This window comes from Tasmannia lanceolata, unplaced genomic scaffold (assembly GCF_043159265.1).
Source record: "Tasmannia lanceolata isolate RefF3 unplaced genomic scaffold, GAP_Taslan_0.1 ptg000015l, whole genome shotgun sequence".
NCBI classification, from domain to species: Eukaryota; Viridiplantae; Streptophyta; class Magnoliopsida; order Canellales; family Winteraceae; genus Tasmannia; species Tasmannia lanceolata.
In genome coordinates this window covers 61,305,596-61,328,047 of record NW_027518692.1, presented here as the reverse complement: position 1 = coordinate 61,328,047, position 22,452 = coordinate 61,305,596, and the positions used below count along the sequence as shown (strand labels likewise).

Here is a 22,452-nt window from a genome sequence, read left to right as displayed (position 1 = left end):
CGTTCCACGTTGATTCGGGTGTTGCGCTCCTTTTTACCTTTCGCATTCCGCGTTGGGCCACATCCACATTCCAAGTTTTGCCTTAGTGCCGAGTGGACAAGGACATTTCAAAACATCACATCCACATTTCAAAACACTGGATTGGATATTCGATAGGCTGTGAGAAAGTTGGGTTGAAATTTCAGGCCAAATTTGAGAGTGCGCGAAATTTCAGGTGACATGTGGGGATAACTGTAAGGGGAAGTGAGGCTTGAAAATTTTCAGAAGAGAAACCGTTTTCTGGATTTCATGATTCAGGTCTTCACGATTCCGGTGGGCATAGTGACCGCCTAAGCTGTGAGAAACCCGGGAATAACCCTGTAAACCATTGACGAAAAGCAACATAAAATTATTACTTTCCTGTATAAAATTAGTTCTTTTGCAAGCGTCCAAAACACGATTTCAGGTAAACCCTTTACGGGGACAAAAGACTCATGTGCACTTACTTTACGACTTTAAAGGGTAGTGGAGCACTAACTTTTAATCTCTTCTTCTTAATTTAAGGTTTGGTGTTTATTTTCTAAATGGAATCCCGTTTTGCAGGCAGCTCTTTTGACGGGTTTAATGGTCCCAGTGTGAGAGTTACGGGCTGGTCCACTGCGGCCTGGTCTCTGAGAGCGGGCCCCACAATTCAACCCATGGAAACTGGTAATTCTAATATTTCTCTAATCTTTGTTTTTTGTTGGCTACGCCTATTTAAAAGGTATCGGAGTGCAAACTTAATCTCATCTTCTTCACCTCCATCATCGTTTTGGGTCGAATGGCAATCACTGGTATTTCTCAAATCAAAACCCCAGCTTTTCAGTTGGTTTTAATATTCTGCTACTTGGCCATCTTTGTAAGATCGCTAAATAATGAAGGAAAATGGCTATTGGAGTTCAAGAAGGATCTCATTGACAACAATGGCGAGCTTCGAGGATGGAATTCATCCCATCCAACTCCTTGCGGTTGGAATGGGATAAGCTGTATCCACAACTCTAAGGTAACTTCCATCAATCTCCAATCCTTTAATTTGTCAGGCAATTTGTCTTCCACCCTCTATGAGCTCCGTCACCTGAAGATATTTAACATATCAAACAACACGATTTCCGGTGTTGTTCCTAAGGAGCTTGCAAGGTGCAGTAATTTGCAAGTTCTAGACTTTGGCACTAATAAGCTTCATGGGGAGATACCACCCGAGCTTTGTGGTATGCCTTCCCTGAGAAAACTTTCCTTGTCTTATAATAATCTTCATGGTAAAATCCCAGCGGAGATCGGAAACTTGTCTTCTCTCGAAGAGCTTTCCATCTTTCACAATAATCTCACTGATGTTATTCCTTCATCAGTTAGAATGTTGAAAAAGCTTCGGGTTTTGAATGTGGGTTTGAACTCTCTCTCGGGTACAATACCTGTTGAAATCAGTGAGTGCGATAACCTTGAGGAATTAAGCTTGGGAAGTAATAGGCTTGAAGGTTTTATTCCTAGGAAGCTTCAAAGGCTTCAGAATCTAACCATTTTAAATCTTTATCGTAACTATCTATTTGGTGAGATTCCTTCCGAGCTCGGGAATTGCAGAAGCTTAGAGGAACTTGACTTGAGTGGAAATGGCTTCATTGGTAGCATTCCCAAGGAGCTTGGAAAGTTATCCAAGTTGGTATATTTCTATGCTGAGTCCAATGGATTGAACGGAATGATTCCAAGCGAATTGGGAAATTGTAGTAGTGCTCTCAGAATTAATCTTTCTAAAAATCAGCTAACAGGGTACATTCCTAAAGAGCTGGGTCAGATTCAGTCTCTTGAGGTGCTCCGTCTTTCCTTTAACCTTCTACAAGGGAGTATTTCCCCAAGTTTTGGAGAAATGGTGCCTCGTCTTTCATTTTTAGATTTTTCTTCGAACCTTATAGATGGCATCATACCCTCATCACTTTGCAAAATAAAGAATCTGGTCGTTCTTGATTTCTCGAACAATCATTTTTTAGGAGAATTGCCTGATTGTTGGCAAGATTCGCATGAATTGACAATTATGAACTTTGAAAACAATTCTCTATCTGGAAATATTCCTAGCTCAATGGGTTCTCTACTTGGTCTCAAATATTTGCAATTGGGTAACAATAATTTTTCTGGAGAGCTGCCACTAGACTTTAAAAAGTGTGTGAGCTTGGTATTTGTTGATCTTGGTGGGAATAGATTAACAGGAAGTATACCGACATGGATTGGAGAAAGTCTATCAAATCTGGAGGTTCTCCGCCTACGATCAAACATGTTTGATGGGAGAGTTCCTTCAGAGCTATCGTATTTTATTTCTCTCCGTGTCTTGGATCTCGCACATAATCGTCTTTCGGGAACCATACCACGGTGTTTCAGCAATTTCAGCGCTATGGCTGTGAAAGAAAAGTCAGACAATTTCACATCTAACGCAGAAAGTTACCAAATGCACATTTTGTTAGTCACGAAAGGGAGAGAAGTTTTATATACAAATATACTTCCACTTATGACAAGCATTGACCTTTCAAGTAATTATATAAGTGAAGATATCCCTGAAGAACTAATGGCTCTTTTTGGATTGCATAGCTTGAACTTATCTGGAAATCATTTGACAGGAATGATCCCACCAAAGATTGATCGCTTGCAATCGTTGGAATCCCTTGACTTATCAAGAAACCGGCTCTCCGGTATAATCCCTCAAAGCATCTCTACTCTAACTTTTTTAAGTTTCTTGAACTTGTCAGAGAACAACTTGTCAGGGAGAATTCCATCTGGGCGTCAGTTTGATACTTTCAATTCATCTATCTATTCTAGCAACCTTGGACTCTGTGGGCCGCCACCTGCAAAAAAGTGCTCGGAAGATGAAATTCCTCAAAGTCCACTGCCTACCATTGGCAACAAAGATGTGGATGGATTTATATGGTTTTATGCTGGCCTAGCACCGGGACTCGTCGTAGGGCTTTTGGGCGTCTGTGGTATGTTATTGTTGAAGTCGTCTTGGAGATATGCCTACTTTCGATTCATTGATGATATGAGTGAGATGTTGATTGTGACTGCAACTATAAAGATGCGTAGAATCAGAAAGAAGTTGATTTGATAGTAAATCAGGTGGTGTTTGTAAGCTGTTTCAACAAAAATGCCATGGTAATATAATAAAGACTAGTATTGTTTTTTTATCTACACTTTTGCAAATAAGGGGAAAAATATGTTCAAGTTACTACAATGTTGCTAAATTTTTTAGTACATTTCCCACCTATGTATGTGGTCTAAGCATTCATCTGGTGTGACCCATTGTAGATTATTCATAACCCAACATTATACCAGGGAAAATCCTTCAACATAAAATGAGTCATCAAACAAAATTTACACCCATTTTTCCACTTAATGATGTGTGTAAATATTTTACACCCATTTTTATTTGGAAGAAGATAAGCCCGAGCAAACAACGTTTATTTGGAAGAAGATAAACCCAAGGGATTTCATCTTCTGAGCACTTTTTTGCGAGTCATCAAACCCATTTTTCCTCTTAATGGGGAATTTTGGCAGTGATATCCTCCCCCCCCCCCCCCCCTTTAACGTTTTCCGTGAGATTAGTTCACTGCACGAGGATAAATTCACCACTTCTAAAGTTGCTGACTTGCAGTCCTCAAAATTTGTCTTTATGGGGAATTAATTTTGATTGGCTGATTTGGAAAACCACGATGGGCCCACTAGTAGAACGTTTTGGATCTTGTACACTTGGATAGACAATGGTGTATCCAAGAGTCTTTAACACTATAACGTTTTAGACTAAAAGTGGTGTTTCCTCCTTTTGATTCTTTATTTGAATTGACTGAATCTTCTTCCGTGAATCTCAAGAACTTTTTTTTTATCTAATTTGACACTTCATTGAAACTGGAGCCCTTTGGCCACTAAGGTAACATGGTGAACTTGATGAGAAGGTTACGATGATGATGATGATGATGACGAAGAAGACATCATAAATTTTCATTGTTTGGCCCTGTGCACTTTTTCTTCCTCTCCAGTTCTAATGAAAGACATTTCTGTTCTTACACACTCGTAGATTTCAGCATAATTTTCTGCAAAATCAGTTAACTGCCGTTGTGTTACGTGTGAGAGAATATCTCCCAATGCTTATCCACTATTGGGTTTTGATTAAAGTAGTTAGCAGTTTTAGTTAGTAGGATTTGCTTTATTGTAATTGTAGATAAGTTAGGGAGTAGATTTATTCTATTGGACTTTATTTTCATTGGTTGAGTTAGTTAGCAATCCTATCTGATGTATTTTGTATTTAATGTAGAAAAGTGAACGGAAGAAGCATCTTTGGCATAATTAACAGTTTGTGTTATCTGGAGGCTTGGGTTCCCTCAAAGTAACCCATATTCTTCTCTTTTTCTTATCTATCTCCACATACATTTTTTGTAGGTCCTTCTGTTAGCTTTCCACTCTCTACGGCTTCCTTCTTGTGGCGACAAATTAGGGAAATATACCGGGAACGTACCAAAGTGGTATCAGAGCTCAGGCATGGACCAACGTGTGGAGCGATTAGAGCAAGCTGTGGAGTCGTTTTCTAAAGGCCAGCAAGACATGATGAATCGGATGGAGGAGATGTTCGAAAAATTGAACACGCGTGTGGAGCAAATCTCTACTCAATCTATCAGGGAGACAGGGGAGACTTCTCACGTTCCTATTCGAATCAATGAAGGTCGGGTTAATGGCAATGGCGGCTCTCATGATGCTGGTTCCACCAATTCATACACACCCAAGTTTGTGAAGTTGGACTTTCCGCGCTTCAACGGTAGTGAAGATCCAACAAGTTGGTTATGTAGGGCGGAACAGTTCTTCTAATTTCATGAGACCCAGAGGCGAAAATGTATCGTTGGCTTCTTTCCACCTTGAGAGTGACGCCCAACTATGGTACCAATTGCTGAAGCAAGAAATGAAGGTAGTTACTTGGGAAGAGTTCAAGGATGGACTCCATTCTCGATACGGTCCAAGCCAGTTCCTTGATTTCTTCGGAGAACTCGCCAAATTGCAGCAAACTGGATCGGTACGGGAATATCAAACCCAGTTTGAGAAGTTACTTGCGAAGGTCGGACATCTTCCCCAAGCTCGTTAGGTTAGTTGTTTTGTCAATGGGTTGCGAGATTCTATTAAAATTGACGTGCAGGCTAATAAACCCACGACCTTATCTGCCGCTATTGGACTAGCCCGCCTGTATGAGGCCCGTGATTTATCGCAACGCGCTATTCCAACATCAGATACGACAAATCCATACGCTTCCAGTTCAACGGATGACACCCGCTGAGTTGCAGGAGAGACGAGCACAAGGGCTGTGCTACAATTGCAATGACAGATGGCGCAATAGACCTAGACGAAGAAATTTCCGGAGTACACACTTGAGGACAAGGTCAAAATTTAGGGGGAAGGAACGTTACGTGTGAGAGAATATCTTCCAATGCTTATCCACGGTTGGGTTTTGATTAAAGTAGTTAGCAATTTTAGTTAGTAGGATTTGCTTTATTGTAGTTGTAGATAAGTTAGGGAGTAGATTTTTTCTATTGGACTTTATTTTCATTGGTTGAGTTAGTTACGCTATGACAATCCTATCTGATGTATTTTGTATTCAATGTAGAGAAGTGAACGGAAGAAGCATCTTTGGCATAATTAACAGTTAACACTGTGTGTTATCCGGAGGCTTGGGTTCCCTCAAAGTAACCCATATTCTTCTCTTTTTATTATCTATCTCCACATACATTTTTTGTAGGTCCTTCTGTTAGCTTTCCACTCTCTACGGCTTCCTTCTTGTGGCGACAAATTAGGGAAATATACCAGGAACGTACCACGTTGATTTGGGAGTCTCAGATGCTTTGCCATTTTGTAACTAGTAGTAGGGCTTTCCCTCACCTCCATCATTTTGGGTCTAGAGGCAATCTCTAATATTTCTCAAATCAATTCCTTTCTCTGCTTAGGCATGTGCCACAATTAGGGGTGTAAACGAGCCAAGCTGAGGCGAGCTTGGCTCGGCTCAGGCTCGAACCAGGCTCACGAGCCTTACCAAGCTCGGGTTATATTAAGTTCACACCCCTCAGCTTCCTTGGACAGCCCTATCTAGTGTAATTTGACTAGTCTTTTTACACTACGGGGAGTGGTCCAAGTAACAAATGGGGTTCCAAAAAAGAAATGGCATATTTTGCCTCCCCCTTTCATCCCTGGACAAACCTTTTAGTGTGTGTGTGTGTGTGTGTATATATATATATATATATATATATATATATATATATATATATATATATATAGAGAGAGAGAGAGAGAGAGAGAGAGAGAGAAAACATTTCCTACACACTTGTGTAGGTAAGTTACCTACACACTAGCTTAAAATATAGTGGGGGCCCACATTATTTGGGTGATCCAAACCATTCATTTGAATGGTCCTCACAAAGATAGGGTTGTCCACAAAAAATCAGATCCATAGGATCATCCCAACCCTACGATTTGTGGAGGTAAAATGGACGTGTATAAACCTTCACAAATTAGTCCATTTTTTGCCTCTATAGTTTGAATGGTTGGGATGATCCTATGGATCTGATTTTTTGTGGACACCGTATCTATGTGAGGACCATTCAAATGAATGGTTTGGATCACCCAAACAATGTGGGCCCCTACTGTATTTTAAGCTAGTGTGTAGGTAACTTACCTACACAAGTGTGTAGGAAATGTTTTCTATATATATATATATATATATATATATATATATATATATATATATATATATGTGTGTGTGTGTGTGTGTGTGTGTGTGTGTAGGTAACTTACCTACACAAGTGTGTAGGAAATGTTTTCTCTATATATATATATATATATATATAGAAAGAGAGAGAGAGAGAAAACATTTCCTACACACTTGTGTAGGTAAGTTACCTACACACTAGCTTAAAATACAGTAGGGGCCCACATTGTTTGGGTGATCCAAACCATTCATTTGAATGGTCCTCACATAGATAGGGTGTCCACAAAAAATCAGATCCATAGGATCATCCCAACCATTCAAACTATGGAGGCAAAAAATGGACTAATTTGTGAAGGTTTATACACGTCCATTTTACCTCCACAAATCGTAGGGTTGGGATGATCCTATGGATCTGATTTTTTGTGGACACCCTATCTCTGTGAGGACCATTCAAATGAATGGTTTGGATCACCCAAACAATGTGGGCCCCACTGTATTTTAAGCTAGTGTGTAGGTAACTTACCCACACAAGTGTGTAGGAAATGTTTTCTCATATATATATATATGAGAAAACGGTTCCTACACATATGTGTAGAGAGTTCTCTACACACTAGCTTAAAATACAGTGGGGGCCCACATTGTTTGGGTGATCCAAGCCATCCATTTTAAAGGCCCTCACATAGATAGGGTGTCTACAAAAAATCAGATCCATAGGATCATCCCAACCCTACGATTTGTGGAGGTAAAATGGATGTCTTTAAACCTTCACAAATTAGTCCATTTTTTGCCTCCACAGTTCGAATGGTTAGGATGATCCTATGGATCTGATTTTTTGTGGACACCCTATCTATGTGAGGGCCTTAAAAATGAATGGTTTGGATCACCCAAATAATGTGGCTCCCACTGTATTTTAAGCTAGTGTGTAGATAACTTATCTACACATATGTGTAGGAACCGTTTTCTCTCTATATATATATATATATATATATATATATATATATATATATATATATATAATTCTTAACGAGCCGACTGCGGGTTTAATGGTTCGGTGTTTATTTTCTAAACATAATCCCGTTTTGCAAGCAGCCCTTTTGACGGGTTTAATAGTCCCAGTGTGAGAGTAACGGGCGGGCCCACTGCGGACTGGTATATGAGAGTGGGCCCCACAATTCAACCCATGGAAAAGGATTAAAGAGAATCTGAGTCTTGACGGGGTCAAAGTCTTGACGCGTTGAATAGTCCCACTCCGAATAGCGGACTCCAACCCACAAACCTTATCAAATTCTCTTTGGGCATGTTTGGCACCCATGATTTTTTTTTCCATATAAAATTGGGACTTGCTAAGGACCATCACAGTAGGCATTTCCCAGAGCAGCTGTTGCATGAGAGAGCAGCCACATAGGATGAATTAAATGAATAAGACCAAAAAGTTAGCCTATGTGGCTGCTCTCTCATGCAACAGCCGCCGCTCTGGGAAATGCCTTCTGCGATTGTCCCTGCGATGTTAAGAGAGAGGCATGAGTGAGGAAATTGTGCTTAGTATGAGATGTAAACATTCATCTATTCTGACCCATTGTGGATTATTCACAGCCCAAAAGTACCCAAAGGAAAATCCTTTGGATGTAAAATTGGGGAAGTGATATGGCCGCCCCTTTTATTTACATGGCATAGCCATCTGTGGTGTATCTGACGTAGCCACAACCAACATCTCTCCTTATCAGATAAGGATAAGGGTCTAATTTTGATCTAATTTTTTAGACTGGAGCCCTTTGGCCGCTAAGGTGACATCGTGAATACCACGAGAAGGTTAGTGCAGAAGAAGAAGATGATGACAACATCAAAAATCTTAATTATAGTGAAAGACATGTATCTGTTCTCTATTGCAGCTGTAAATTTCAGCATAATTTTATGCAAAATCAGTTAACTGCCATTGATTTGGGTCGTCTCAGATGCTTTGCTTTTTTGTAACTTGTCTCCATGGAGACATAAATGTTTTAGAATTTTCCCAAATAAACATCCTTGCCACATGTAGCAAAGTAGGGGTACGTTTGTTATTGTGAAATAGGAAAATGGTACATTCACCCCCTTTTTCTTCTCCGGCCACCCCCATGTACTGTAAAAAGAGTACTCATAGTAAAGAAAAGGGAGAGAATATATCATAATAGTAATTAATTTAGGTGTCATGATGTAACTCTTGGAGTTTCTTTCTAACCGGTCTCATTTTCTGCAGTTACCATTAACCCCTTTGCTGATATTTAACATCTGTTTCTATGAGAAATTATTTGAGGGTAAAATCGTAATCTACATACAAAAAGTATCGATACGGGGTACCTGTCTATGGCAATTACGGCAAAAAACTACCAAGAAGAGGTAAAGACATAACAATGACGGGAGAACTACTTTATATTGTGCATGCAGGACACTTGCAAAATATTGATGGATTCCGGGCACCTGAAGAGGAACAACAATTATGGAAACCCCTATCGATTGGAGGGCTAGGATCAACCTATGGAAATGATTTTACGGGCACAGCCGATTGATGTTGTGTTCCATCACATGGACGGTTTAGATCAAACCTATAATCATGGTTTAAAATTTCGGTTTCGGTAACCGTTTCGGACCCCACCGAAAACCGAAATTTCGGCGAAATCCGAAATTTGGTAATTTGGTTCGAAATTTCGCCAGAAATTTTGTAACACTCTTTTTAAAAAAAATAAATAATGGCATTTAATCGAAATTTCGGTCTGAAATTTGGTAAACGGCGAAAAATGAAATTTCGGTAAATTTCGGTTTCGGTCCCCACCGAAATTTCAGCTCAAAATTTCGTGAATTTTGAACCGAAATCTGATGGGATGATCAGATGCCACGTGTCAGATGATCTGGCTGCCGACATGGCAATAACTACCAATCAAAATGCAACATCTGTCTATAAGGCATTTTGTCTGTTGGTAGTGAGTCTAGTATATCATAATAGTAATTAATTCAGGTGTCATGATGTAACTCTTGGAGTTTCTTTCTAACCTGTCTCATTTTCTGCATTACCCAAAAGCTATTAGTTAGAGACCTCCCTGACGCAAGTATGTCTTCCCAGCTGTATCATTTTTTTTTTGTGAGACCTCTCAATTGGATGGTCCTAAGATTCCTAACCCTCGGATCCATAGTGTCTATGGATCGGAGAGTTAGTGTCATCCTATGGAAATGACTTTCGGCTAACTACTTATTTATGTTGCGACCTGAAAGATGAACAGTTCGGATCGTCCGATGCATAGGATTGTTCCCACCAGGTTTAATTGGCGCAAGTACCCCACCTCTTCAAAAGATTTCGCACAAATGCTAGATCCAACGTGAAAAAACCTGGCCTGGCCAGACCTGACCAGACCTGAGAAACTATCTCGGATAGGGCCAGGTTTTATAATTGTGGGTTGTTCTAATAAAAAAAGCCTGACCTGACCAGACCCGAGATAGGGTTATGTAATAGTAGACCCGCCCAACCCGAGTTGCAACTTGCAAGTTGCAACCCTACTTGAGCGTAGTATACTAAGTGTAAAATCGGTAAAAAAAAGTATCTGCAGGTAATTTAAGGTGGAAAATCATGGTTTTGGTAATTAAGAAAAAGGGACTGATAACGCAACTGATCACTTGTTTTATCCCGCTTTGATTTGATGTTGATAGGACACTGAGTACGTATTGTATAACAGTCAAAGGCTAATTTTAAAAGTGTAAAACAAAGTGAGCAGTGTCATTATCAAAATTTGATAGTGCAGATAATCAGTAATTTGCTTCTAGATGCCTTTTAGATGGGGGTTTTCAATAGTTTTCATTTTTTTTTATTCAAATCGGTTTGTGTGAACCGACCTAAAATTTCACACGATTTCCAACGAGGGCGCGTGGTGTCGATCGGGTATTGCACTCGTGTTTCTCGGACCTCTCTTTCCGACAGGTAAAGGAACTGAATGGAAAACCATTTCCAAACCATGGACGAAAAGCAAAATCAGTAACCATTGACTCCAAGTCCTGCTGCCATGTGTCTCAAACCTTTCTTTACTCGTTTTACTCCTAGTTAAAAGGTATTGGAGTCTGCTATCTTCACCTCCATCCTTCTCTTACAAAGAATGGGTTGGATTTGGATTTCTCAAATCAAAACCCCAGCTTTTCAGTTGGTTTTAATATTATGCTACTTGGCCATCTTTGTAAGATCGGTAAATGATGAAGGAAAATGGCTATTGGAGTTCAAGAAGGACCTCATTGACAACAATGACGAGCTTCGAGGATGGAATTCATCCCATCTAACTCCTTGCCATTGGAGAGGGATAAGTTGTATCCACAACTCTAAGGTAACTTCCATCAATCTCCAATCCTTTAATTTGTCAGGCCATTTGTCTTCCACCTTCTGTGAGCTACGTCACCTCACAACATTTCATATATCAAACAACATGATTTCTGGTCCTGTCCTTAAGGAACTTGCAAGCTGCAGTAATTTGCAAGTTCTAGACCTTAGCAATAATATGCTTCATGGGGAGATACCACCCAAGCTTTGTGGTATGCCTTCCCTGAGGAAACTTTCCTTGTCTGATAATCATCTTGAAGGTAAAATCCCAACGGAGATCGGAAACTTGTCTTCTCTCGAAGAGCTTTTCATTTCTAACAATAATCTCACTGATGTAATTCCTTCATCAGTTAGAATGTTGAAAAGGCTTCGGATTTTGGATGTGAGTATGAACTTTCTCTCGGGTACAATACCTGTTGAAATCAGTGAATGCGATAACCTTGAGGAATTATGGTTGGGAAGTAATAGGCTTGAAGGTTTTATTCCTAGGGAGCTTCAAAGGCTTCAGAATCTAACCAATTTAAGTCTTTATTACAACAATCTATCTGGTGAGATTCCTTCCGAGCTCGGGAATTGCAGAAGCTTAGAAGATCTTGCCTTGAATGGCAATGGCTTCACTGGTAGCATTCCTGTGGAGTTTGCTCAGATTCAGACTCTTCGGTTCCTCTATCTCTATGGAAACCATTTATCTGGAAAGATACCCCGTGGGCTCGGGAATTGCAGTCGCTTAGAGCAACTTGAATTGATTAACAATAATTTCACTGGAGACATTCCCAAGGAGCTTGGAAAGTTATCTAGCTTAATGGGTCTTTTCTTGAGTAACAATCATTTCACTGGAGACATTCCCAAGGAGCTTGGAAAGTTATCTAGCTTGAAGTATCTTTACTTAAGTAACAATCATTTCACTGGAGACATTCCCAAGGACCTTGGAAAGTTATCTAGCTTAACGGATCTTGTCTTGGATAACAATCATTTCACTGGAGACATTCCCAAGGAGCTTGGAAATTTATCCAGCTTGGCACATTTCTATGCTGAGTCCAATGGATTGAACGGAATGATTCCAAGCGAATTGGGAAATTGTAGTAGTGCTGTCGTGATTAGTCTTTCTAAAAATCAGCTGACAGGGTACATTCCTAAAGAGCTGGGTCAGATTCAGACTCTTAAGGTGCTCCATCTTTCCTTTAACCTTCTACAAGGGAGTATTTCCCCAGCTTTTGGAGAAAGGGTGCCTAGTCTTTCATTTTTAGATTTTTCTTCGAACCATATAGACGGCACCATACCGTCATCAATATGTAAAATAAAAAATCTAGAAGTTCTTGTTTTCTCGAATAATCGTTTATCAGGAGAACTGCCTGATTGTTGGAAAGATTCGCGTGACCTGGCCATTATGAACTTTGAAAATAATACTCTCTCTCGGAATTTTCCTAGCTCAATGGGTTCTTTACTTGGTCTCAAATATTTGCAATTGGGTAGTAATAATTTCTCCGGAGAAGTGCCATTGTACTTGAAAAATTGTGTGAGGTTGGTAATTGTTGATCTTGGTGGGAATAGATTAACCGGAAACATACCGACATGGATAGGAGAAAGTCTATCAAACCTGGAGGTTCTCCGCCTACGATCAAACATGTTTGATGGGAGAATTCCTTCAGAGCTATCGTATCTTACTTCTCTTCATGTCTTGGATCTCGCACATAATGGTCTTTCGGGAACCATACCACGGTGTTTCAGCAATTTCAGTGCCATGGCTGTGACACAAAAGTCAGACAACCGTTATTATTTCACATCTAGCACGGAAAGTTACCAAATGCACATTCCGTTGGTCACGAAAGGGACAGAACTTTTATATACAACGATACTTTCAGTTATGATAAGCATTGACCTTTCAAGTAATTATATAAGTGGAGATATCCCTGAAGAACTAACGGGTCTTTTTGGATTGAAAAGCTTGAACTTATCTGGAAATCGTTTGACAGGAATGATCCCACCAAAGATTGATTGCTTGCAATCATTGGAATCCCTTGACTTATCAAGAAACCAACTCTCTGGTATAATTCCTCCGAGCATGCCTGCTCTAACTTTTTTAAGTTTCTTGAACTTGTCAGAGAACAACTTGTCAGGGAGAATTCCATCCGGGCGTCAGTTTGATACTTTCAATTCATCTATCTATTCTAGTAACCCTAGACTCTGTGGGCCTCCACTCACAAAAAAGTGCTCAGAAGATGAAATTCCTCAGAGTCCATTGGCTACCGGTGGCGACAAAGATGTTGATGGATTTATATGGTTTTATGCTGGCCTGGCACCGGGACTCGTCGTAGGGCTTTTGGGCGTCTGTGGTATGTTTTTGTTGAAGAAGTCTTGGAGATATGCCTACTTTCGATTCATTGATGATATGAGCGATATGTTGATTGTGAGTGCAACTATAAAGATGCGTAGAATCATAAAGAAGTTGATTGGATAGTAGATCATGTGGTGTTTGTAAGCAGTTTCTACGAAAATGATTTGGTAAAATAATAAAGGGTAGTATTGTATTTTTTTTTATCTACGCTTTTGGAAATAAGGGAAATAATAATAATAATAATAAAGAGTAGTATTGTTTGTAAGCAGTTTCTACTATCTTCAAGTAACTACAATGTTGGTAAAAAGTTTAGTACATTTCCCACCTATATATGAGGTCTAAACATTCATCTGGTGTGACCCACTGTAGATTATTCATAGCCCTAAAGTATACCAAGGAAACACCCATTTTAAGTTGAAAGAAGAAAAGCCCGAGCAAACAATGCTTGTCCAATTGTTGTGTTGTTTGGCTGATTTGGAAAACCACGATGGGCCCACTAGTAGAATGTTTTGGATCTAGGACACTTGGATAGAGTATCCAAGAGTCTTTAACACTATAACGTTTTAGACTGAAAGTGGTGTTTCCTCCTTTTGATTTTTTATTTTAATTACTGAATCTTCTTTTGCGAATCTCAAGAGCTCTTTTTTTATATCTAATTTGCAACTTCATTAAAACTGGAGCCCTTTGGCTGCTAAGGTAACCTGGTGAACTCGATGAGAAGGTTACGATGATGATGATGATGACGACGATGACGACAAAGACATCATAAATTTTCGTTGTTTTGTTCAAGCACTCAAAATGAGGTTCCATCGATGGACCCTCTGCACTTTTTGTTCCTCTCCAGTTCTAGTGAAAGAATTTTCTTTTCTCTTATACACTTGTAGATTTCAGCTTAATTTTCTGCAAAATCATTAACCCCCGTTGATATGGTAATCTCAGCTGCTTTGCCATTTTTTTACTAGTCTCCATGGAGACATATATGTATTAGGAGAAATAACCTTCCTTCACATGTAGCAAAATAGGGGTATGTTTGCTATTTTAATTTAGGGAAATGACAATGTTTTAGACTAAAAGGGAGTGTTTCTCCTTTCCGTTCTATGTTTGAACTAAGTACACTGGTTGTTCTCTCTAGTATTATTATGGGAAATGTTATCAGCACAACTGTATTTTGATGAGGGCACTCCTCACTTTATTAAAAGTATGGTATGGCCCCCACCATAGGATGATCCAAACTATCCATTAGATGGGCCACAGCCTGTATAGGTTGTGCCCCAAAAATCATTTCCGTAGGTTGATCCTAACCCCCCGATCTGAATGTTACAGGGTTGATCCTAACCCCCTATAGATCGGAGGGTTAGGATCAACCAATGGAAATGGTTTTTTGGGCACAACCTATTTAGGCTGTGGCTCATCTAATGGACGGTTTGGATCATCCTATGGTGCGGGCCAGAATGTACTTTTAATAAAGTGAGGAGTGCCCTGCTGATAACATTTCCCATTATATATTAGCCTATCACTTGTGGCTACTAATATTGGCACTACCATGTTTTCACAAGTCCCATGAACCTTCAGGGAAGATCAACTAGGGTTTTTATGAGGAAGTCCCATGAACCTTTCATATTGTAACAACATCCTCTAAGAGTTAAAAAATTGTTGTGTGCGGTGGATGATGGTGGATGATCCTATTTGTTAGGAATTAATAACGTTGAGTATTTGAATAAGTCATGTGCCATTAACGTTTTATTAAGAGTCATTGTCTCCTCTAATTGACAAGAGTTATTGCCACCTCTAATCGGCAAATTCCTCTCTCCACATTACAAAAATATAATTGAGTCTCTATTTTTTTTTAAATATTTTTAAAGGCTACTGATATTTACACTACGTTTGTGACCCAAATGTAATTTTTTTACAAATAGAGTCACCACGTTTGAGTGAAATTTGCAAATCAGGTCACGCCATCAATTTGTGACCAAAATGTAATTTTTGTACAAGGTAAATTTTTGTATTTCCACATGTAAGGACATTTTGGTATTTTTGAGTTAAAAAATCTACCATGGGTATTTTGCTCATAAATTGATGACATTGACTTGATTTGGAAAATTCATTCAAATGCGGTGACTCTATTTGCAAATTGTCAAACTAAAAGACTCTTTTTTGCAAATTAATCAAAATAGAAGACATCTTTTGCAAAAAAAACCCTTGAATTTAATTAGGGCCCGTTTGGATGCCGAGAAGATTTGGATTTGGATTTCTCACATTAGCAGCCCTTTTTGCATTGTAATTTGGATCTGATCAAATCCTTGGATTTCTAATTCAGCAGCTGACAGTGAAAAAATCAGATTTCTAAGTTTGTTGTGGAAATAAGAAATTAGAAATCCCCAGATCTGGGAGTTTCCTTCACCCTCTTTGCTCGTCAACCTCTCCCCTCCACTAGGAAGTACCCCCTTCCCTCTCTGTCTCCCTCTACATGAGCTGCCGGATCTTTTCAGTTTGTATTCAAAACTCAATTCCAAATCCAAATACAAAATGGGAGGTATCCAAACGGGCCCTTAAGGTGCTAAAAACTACTCCCAATGATTGGTTCATGAGATTCTTGTGGAGTTGGCATTGGCAATGAGTTTCGCTTGGCATTGACAGTCGGTCTCCTTCTCTCGTCTCCCAACTACGATTTGCTGGAAATCTAAGATTCTAAAATCAGCGAATCCAAACGGCCCCTAGTAAACTTTATTTACAAAATATTATAGTATGCCCTCTAATAAATAATATTGGAGATGGAAGGAGATAATATCCTCTTTATTTAAAGATTTACAAATTGGCTTTTGATAGCTTGTTATGAATTTTAACAGCGAACCGCAAAAAGTTAAAAATAGGAGACTGCTGATGTCAAAACAAGGGAATGCAGATATCAGCTGCCTTTGTAGAGTTAAATCCAACTGTTTTGGATTTCACGCTCGGTGGTTTTTAGATTCCATTGGGTTGGCTTTCGATAGCTTGTTATGAATTTTAACAGCGAAATTACAAAAAGTTTAAAATAGAGGGCTGCTGATGTCAAAACAGGGGAGTTAAAGTCATATTTTAGCAAAGGAAAATGCCAAAAAGAAACTCAGACGCTCCTTCCTTTATAAAGACATGTCCATTGTAGGCAGTTCACCCGTCATGTTCTCTTTAATGTTTTGACGAGTCAAGTCAAGTGGTCCCACTGCGTGACTTATAGGCTGATCTTTGAGAGCGGACCCCACAAGGAAATAAGCGTCCCGTCGGCCACGTTTGGTAACCATGAAAATTTTTTCATAGAATATTAGTGTTGAGAGCGGGAATATTTATACGTGTGAGACTCTTTTTGAAAATTACTACACAGCCCACTTTATTGATAGTGCCCCAAAAATCATTTGGATAGGATGATTCTAACCTATGATGTTTCCATAATGTGCAGTCCCTCTATAGATTGGAGGGTTAGGATTAGGGCTGCAACTCGAGCCGGGTTTTACCCGACCCGCATCGACCCGACCCGAAAATAGCTTGGGTCGGGTTCAGGTTTCATGGGCTTCGGGTCGAGCCGGGTTCAGCATTCAAAAGCCCGCATGAATCTCGGGTCGAGCCGGGTTTGAAGGGGCCCGACCCGAGTTACATAAGTTATAGTATGTACATTTTTTTCTATTGTTAGTTAAAAGTTAAAGGAATAATTACATTTACACCCCCTCTAGTTTCTGACACATCCACTTCCACCCCTATAGTTTAAAACGTGACAAATACACCCTTGTAGTTTCAATTTGTTTAAGGTAGGCCCCCTCAGCTGAAGGTTCGTCCATAGATTGAAGGGTTAGGATGATCCGATGGAGCTGATTTTTTGGGCACACTCTATCTATGTCAGGACCCATCAAATGAACGCTTTGGATCATCCAAACAATGTTGGCCCACATTATTTGGATGATTTTTTGGTAGTGTTTGGATTCAGGTAGGGGCCCACATTATTTGGATGATCCAAAGCGTTCATTTGATGGGTCCTGACATAGATATGGTGTGCCCAAAAAATCAGCTCCATCGGATCATCCTAACCCTTCATTCTATGGACGAACCTTCAGCTGAGGGGGCAAACCTTAAACAAATTGAAACTACAGGGGTGTATTTGTCACGTTTTAAACTATAGGGGTAGAAGTGGATGTGTCAGAAACTAGAGGGGGTGTAAATGTAATTATCCCAAAGTTAAAAGTGAAAACCCATGCACCCACTGTTACTGTATGTGAGTGTAATTTCTGCTTCTATGAGCTGAGTTGATTCAAGTGTTTGATTCAGCATTGTTTGATTGTAATTACAACATTGTTTGATTCAAGTGTGATGTGAGTGTAATTACATCATTGTTTGATTCAAGTGTAATGTGAGTGTAATTTCTGCTTCTATGAGTTGAGTTGCCTTGCCAAACAAGAATTTTCCTTAAAAATTTGCGTCAACGTGAAAAAACCCGACCCGACCCGAACCGACCCAAGATTTATCATGGGTAGGGCTGGGTTTGGGAATCGTGGGTTTTCCGAAAAAAAACCCGACCCGAGATATTCTCGGGTAGGGTTGGGTTCTCCAAAACCCGACCCGCCCGACCCGAGTTGCAGCCCTAGTTAGGATAATCCCATCAAACTTATTTTTGGGGCACAACCTATTTATTTTATAAGCCAATAAACGAACGGTCTGGATCATCACATAAAGCGGAGCGTATTGTACTTTTAAAAAAAATACATGACTAAAACGTATAAAATCTCGAGAAAGGGTTAGGGAAAGTGGGAGAGATAGACTTGGGAGGGCATGAGTGAGGAAATGTTGCTTAAATAGGTAAAATAGAAAACATTATTGACTAAGGTTTTTGCTTTCCCTCTCCCACACCACACTCCACGCCTCTCTTCCATTACTTGATAAGGTACTGGGCTGACTCCAAGACCTGGCCTGCTTCTATTCCATGAAAAAAAAAAATTTTAATTGTTGTCAATAGTCCCACCACGAGACTTACAAATTGACTCCAAGTCCTGCTGCCGTGTATCGCAAACCTTTCTTTACTCGTTTTAGGTTTTCCTTTTTGTTGGCTACGCCTATTTAAAATGAATGGTTGGATCATACTACGGTGGGCCAATCAAATGGACTGTTCGCATCATCCCACAGTTACACGTACTTTTTGAAAAATAATGGACTATACGGGCTTACACCGTATAAAACCCTGCAAGAGATGTTGCCTTCCGAAGCCAGATTTTTAGGCTGCGAAATGAGAGATTTTAGGGATTTCTAAGTATCTAGAACTAGGGGTAAAATGGATAAGAGAAAAAAATTTAAAAGGCATCGAGGTGCTATTGGTAATTAAGAAGATTTTGAGGGGATTCTTGTAGATACATTTTTATCTAGGGGTTTTTTAGTAGTTTTCCCTTTCTAAAATCACTTCTCTTCTAAAGCATTCAAAATACCCATGATTTTTCCATTATTTACATCCCTATACCCCTCTCATTTTAAGTATTTAAAAGACGAAAAACTCGACAAAGTTTACAAAACCTTGCCATCAACCCTAGAAAACGTGATTTTCTTAGCAAAATGCAATTTTCACCCAAATTGGAAAACCAGCCATGTTCCCTCCCATTTCTCTTCCAAATCTTGCCCAAAAATTGGGATTTGCTAAGGACCATCGCAGTAGGCATTTCCCAGAGCGGCTGTTGCATGAGAGAGCAGCCACATAGGATGAATTAAATGAATAAGACAAAAAAGTTAGCCTATGTGGCTGCTCTCTCCTGCAACAGCCGCCGCTCTGGGAAATGCCTTCTGCGATGCTCCCTGCGATGTTAAGAGAGAGGCATGAGTGAGGAAATTGTGCTTAGTATGAGATGCAAACATTAATCTGTTCTGACCCGTTGTGGATTATTCAGAGCCCAAAAGTACCCAAAGGAAAATCCTTAGATGTAAAATTGGGGAAGTGATATGGCCGCCCCTTTTATTTACATGGCATAGCCATCTGTGGTGTATCTGACGTAGCCACAACCAACATCTCTCCTTTTCAGATAACGATAAGGGTCTAAAAGACTAAAAGAGTCCGAATTGCCAAAGATTTACAGCAAGCTTATGTGTTAATAGGAGAGTACCAATATACTCACGTTTCTGTGTTTAGAGAAGAGTCCAGATGTCATTGTTTATTAGAAGTTTAGCGTAGTTGTAGTTTGCGATTTAATACTAGTCATTAGATTAGATCTATGGTCGAGAAGGAGTCTTGCTTAGAGTAAAAAACTTACAATCTATTTAAGGCTACGTGCAAGGCCTGTTTGCACGACTTTTGATTAATTTTATAAACTGAAATAGAACTTCCAGACTTCTTGAAGAGGGTGCTGGTTTTTTATCTCGTTCTACGTGGATTCGTCGAACACCCTTCGTGGATTCGAAGATTTATTCTGATCGGTGTTGAAATTAATCAACCCCGACTCGTTCTTCATGCTTCCAGCTACGCCAGTATCTATGACTACATATGTATTGATTTACTTCACACGGGAAGGATTCAACGGGCTTTGATTGCCACTACGCTGGAGGTGCTGTCCCATGTAAAAAAGGGGTTGCTTTTATCATTTTCCTCAAATTGGCATCAAACAAAAGTCACTCCCGTTTTCCACTAAATAAAGTGCATTGATTTTTTTAACACCCATTTTAAGTTGAAAGAAAAAAAGCCCATGCTAACAATGCTTACCCAATTAATTGTTGATTTATTGGTAAATTCTTTTAAAGTTGCTGAATTGTATTCCACAAAAATTTTATGGGAAATGCTAGTTTGAAAAACCACGATGGGCCCACTAGTAGAATGTTTTGGAACTAGTACACTCGGATGGAAATTGGTGTATCCAAGAGTCTTCACACCATAACGTTTTAGGCTAAAAGTGCTGCTCCTCGTTCATTATATATTTGAACTGACTAATCTTTTTTCTTTAATCTCTAGAACTTCTGTAACTTGTCATTCAATTTTGATCTAATTTTTGAGACTGGAGCCCTTTGGCCGCTAAGGTGACATGGTGAATTCCACGAGAAGGTTAGTGCAGAAGAAGATGATGACAACATCAAAGATCTTAATTATAGTGAAAGACATGTATCTGTTCTCTATTGCAGCTGTAAATTTCAGCATAATTTTATGCAAAATCAGTTAACCGCCATTGATTTGGGTCGTCTCATATGCTTTGCTTTTTTGTAACTCGTCTCCATGGAGACATAGATGTTTTAGGATTGTCCCAAATAAACATCCTTGCCACATATAGCAAAGTAGGGGTACGTTTGTTATTGTGAAATAGGGAAATGGTACATTGACCCCCTTTTTCTTCTCCGGCCACCCCCATGTACGGTAAAAAGAGTTGTCATAGTGAAGAAAAGGGAGAGAATATATCATAATAGTAATTAATTCAGGTGTTATGATGTAACTCTTGGAGTTTCTTTCTAACCGGTCTCATTTTCTGCAGTTACCATTAACCCCTTTGCTGATATCTAACATCTGTTTCTATGAGAAATTATTTGAGGGTAAAATCGTAATCTACATACAAAAAGTATCGACACGGCGTACCTGTCTATGGCAATTACGGCAAAAAACTACCAAAAAGAGGTAAAGACATGACAATGACGGAAGAACTACTTTTTATTACGCATGCAGGACACTTGCAAAGTATTGATGGATTCCGGGCACACGAAGAGGAACAACAATTATGGAAACCCCTATCGATTGGAGGGCTAAGATCAGCTTATATCGATTGGAGGGCTAGGATCAACCTATGGAAATGATTTTACGGGCACAGCCGATTGATGTTGTGTTCCATCACATGGACGGTTTAGATCAAACCTATAATCATTGTTTAAAATTTTGGTTTCGGTAACCGTTTCAGACCCCACCGAAAACCAAAATTTCGGAGAAATCCGAAATTTGGTAATTTGGTTCGAAATTTCGCCCGAAATTTTGTAACACTCTTTTTTTTAAAAATAAATAATGGCATTTAATCGAAATTTCGGTCTGAAATTTGGTAAACGGCGAAAAATAAAATTTCGGTTTCGGTCCCCACCGAAATTTCAGTTCAAAATTTCGTGAATTTTGAACCGAAATCTGATGGGAAGATCAGATGCCACGTGTCCGATGATCTGGCTGCCTACATGGCAATAACTACCAATCAAAATGCAACATCTGTCTATAAGGCATTTTGTCTGTTGGTAGTGAATCTAGTATATCATAATAGTAATTAATTCAGGTGTCATGATGTAACTCTTGGAGTTTCTTTCTAACCTGTCTCATTTTCTGCATTACCCAAAAGCTATTATTTAGAGACCTCCCTGACGCAAGTATGTCTTCCCAGCTGTATCATTTTTTTTTGTGAGACCTCTCAATTGGATGGTCCTAAGATTCCTAACCCTCGGATCCATAGTGTCTTTGGATCGGAGAGTTAGTGTCATCCTATGTAGGGGTGTCAATTTTGGCTCGGGCTCGGAAGCTCGCTCGAGCTCGGCTCGAAAAAAGCTCGGCTCGAATCCTTAACGAGCCGAGCCGAGCCGGCTTGTCAGGCTCGTTAAGCTTAACGAGCCGAGCCCGATTTAGGCCAGGCAGGCTGTATAAAAAAATATAGTAACTTTTTTCCGTAATTGTAATAGTAATAAATATAATTTAAATATAATACAGTAAGGAGGAAACAGACAGCTGTAGCATAATCATGACTTTTTTCCGTAATTGTCATAATTTCTAAACTTTTGTTCGTATTTTTTTAGTAATTGTCATAACTTGCCAACTTTTATTCGTAATTTTTCATTTAAAACTTTACCTTTCAGCTATTTTACTTTTTCCCTAATGATTACTTTTTTTCTTTTTTCCCTTTTTTTTGCTTCGCGACCTTTTTGCGAGACAACTTTTTCTTTTTAAAATAACCCAACCAGTTTTTTTTTTTTGCTAGCGACCTTTGCCAGACATCTTTTTCTTTTTAAAATAGCCAACCAGCCAAGCTCGATAAGGCTCGCGAGCCTAACCGAGCCTCACCGAGCCGAGCCTGGTTCGAGCCCGAGCCTAACCTTTTAGCTTAACGA

General features: G+C 39.5%; 2 protein-coding genes across 2 annotated transcripts; both read left to right on the top strand.

Annotated features, from left to right (window-relative positions):
- The first annotated feature begins 799 nt into the window (after positions 1 to 799).
- Positions 800 to 5,754, top strand: LOC143892127 (uncharacterized). Its single transcript, XM_077396589.1, has 2 exons — positions 800 to 2,978; positions 4,429 to 5,754. Exons 1-2 carry the CDS (start codon positions 800 to 802, stop codon positions 4,575 to 4,577), a joined length of 2,328 nt encoding a protein of 775 aa, XP_077252704.1. The 3' UTR covers positions 4,578 to 5,754.
- A 5,090-nt stretch (positions 5,755 to 10,844) lies between these two features.
- Positions 10,845 to 13,726, top strand: LOC143846398 (uncharacterized). Its single transcript, XM_077354831.1, has one exon. The coding sequence runs from the start codon at positions 10,849 to 10,851 to the stop codon at positions 13,519 to 13,521; it is 2,673 nt and encodes an 890-aa protein (XP_077210946.1). The 5' UTR covers positions 10,845 to 10,848; the 3' UTR covers positions 13,522 to 13,726.
- Positions 13,727 to 22,452: the final 8,726 nt, after the last annotated feature.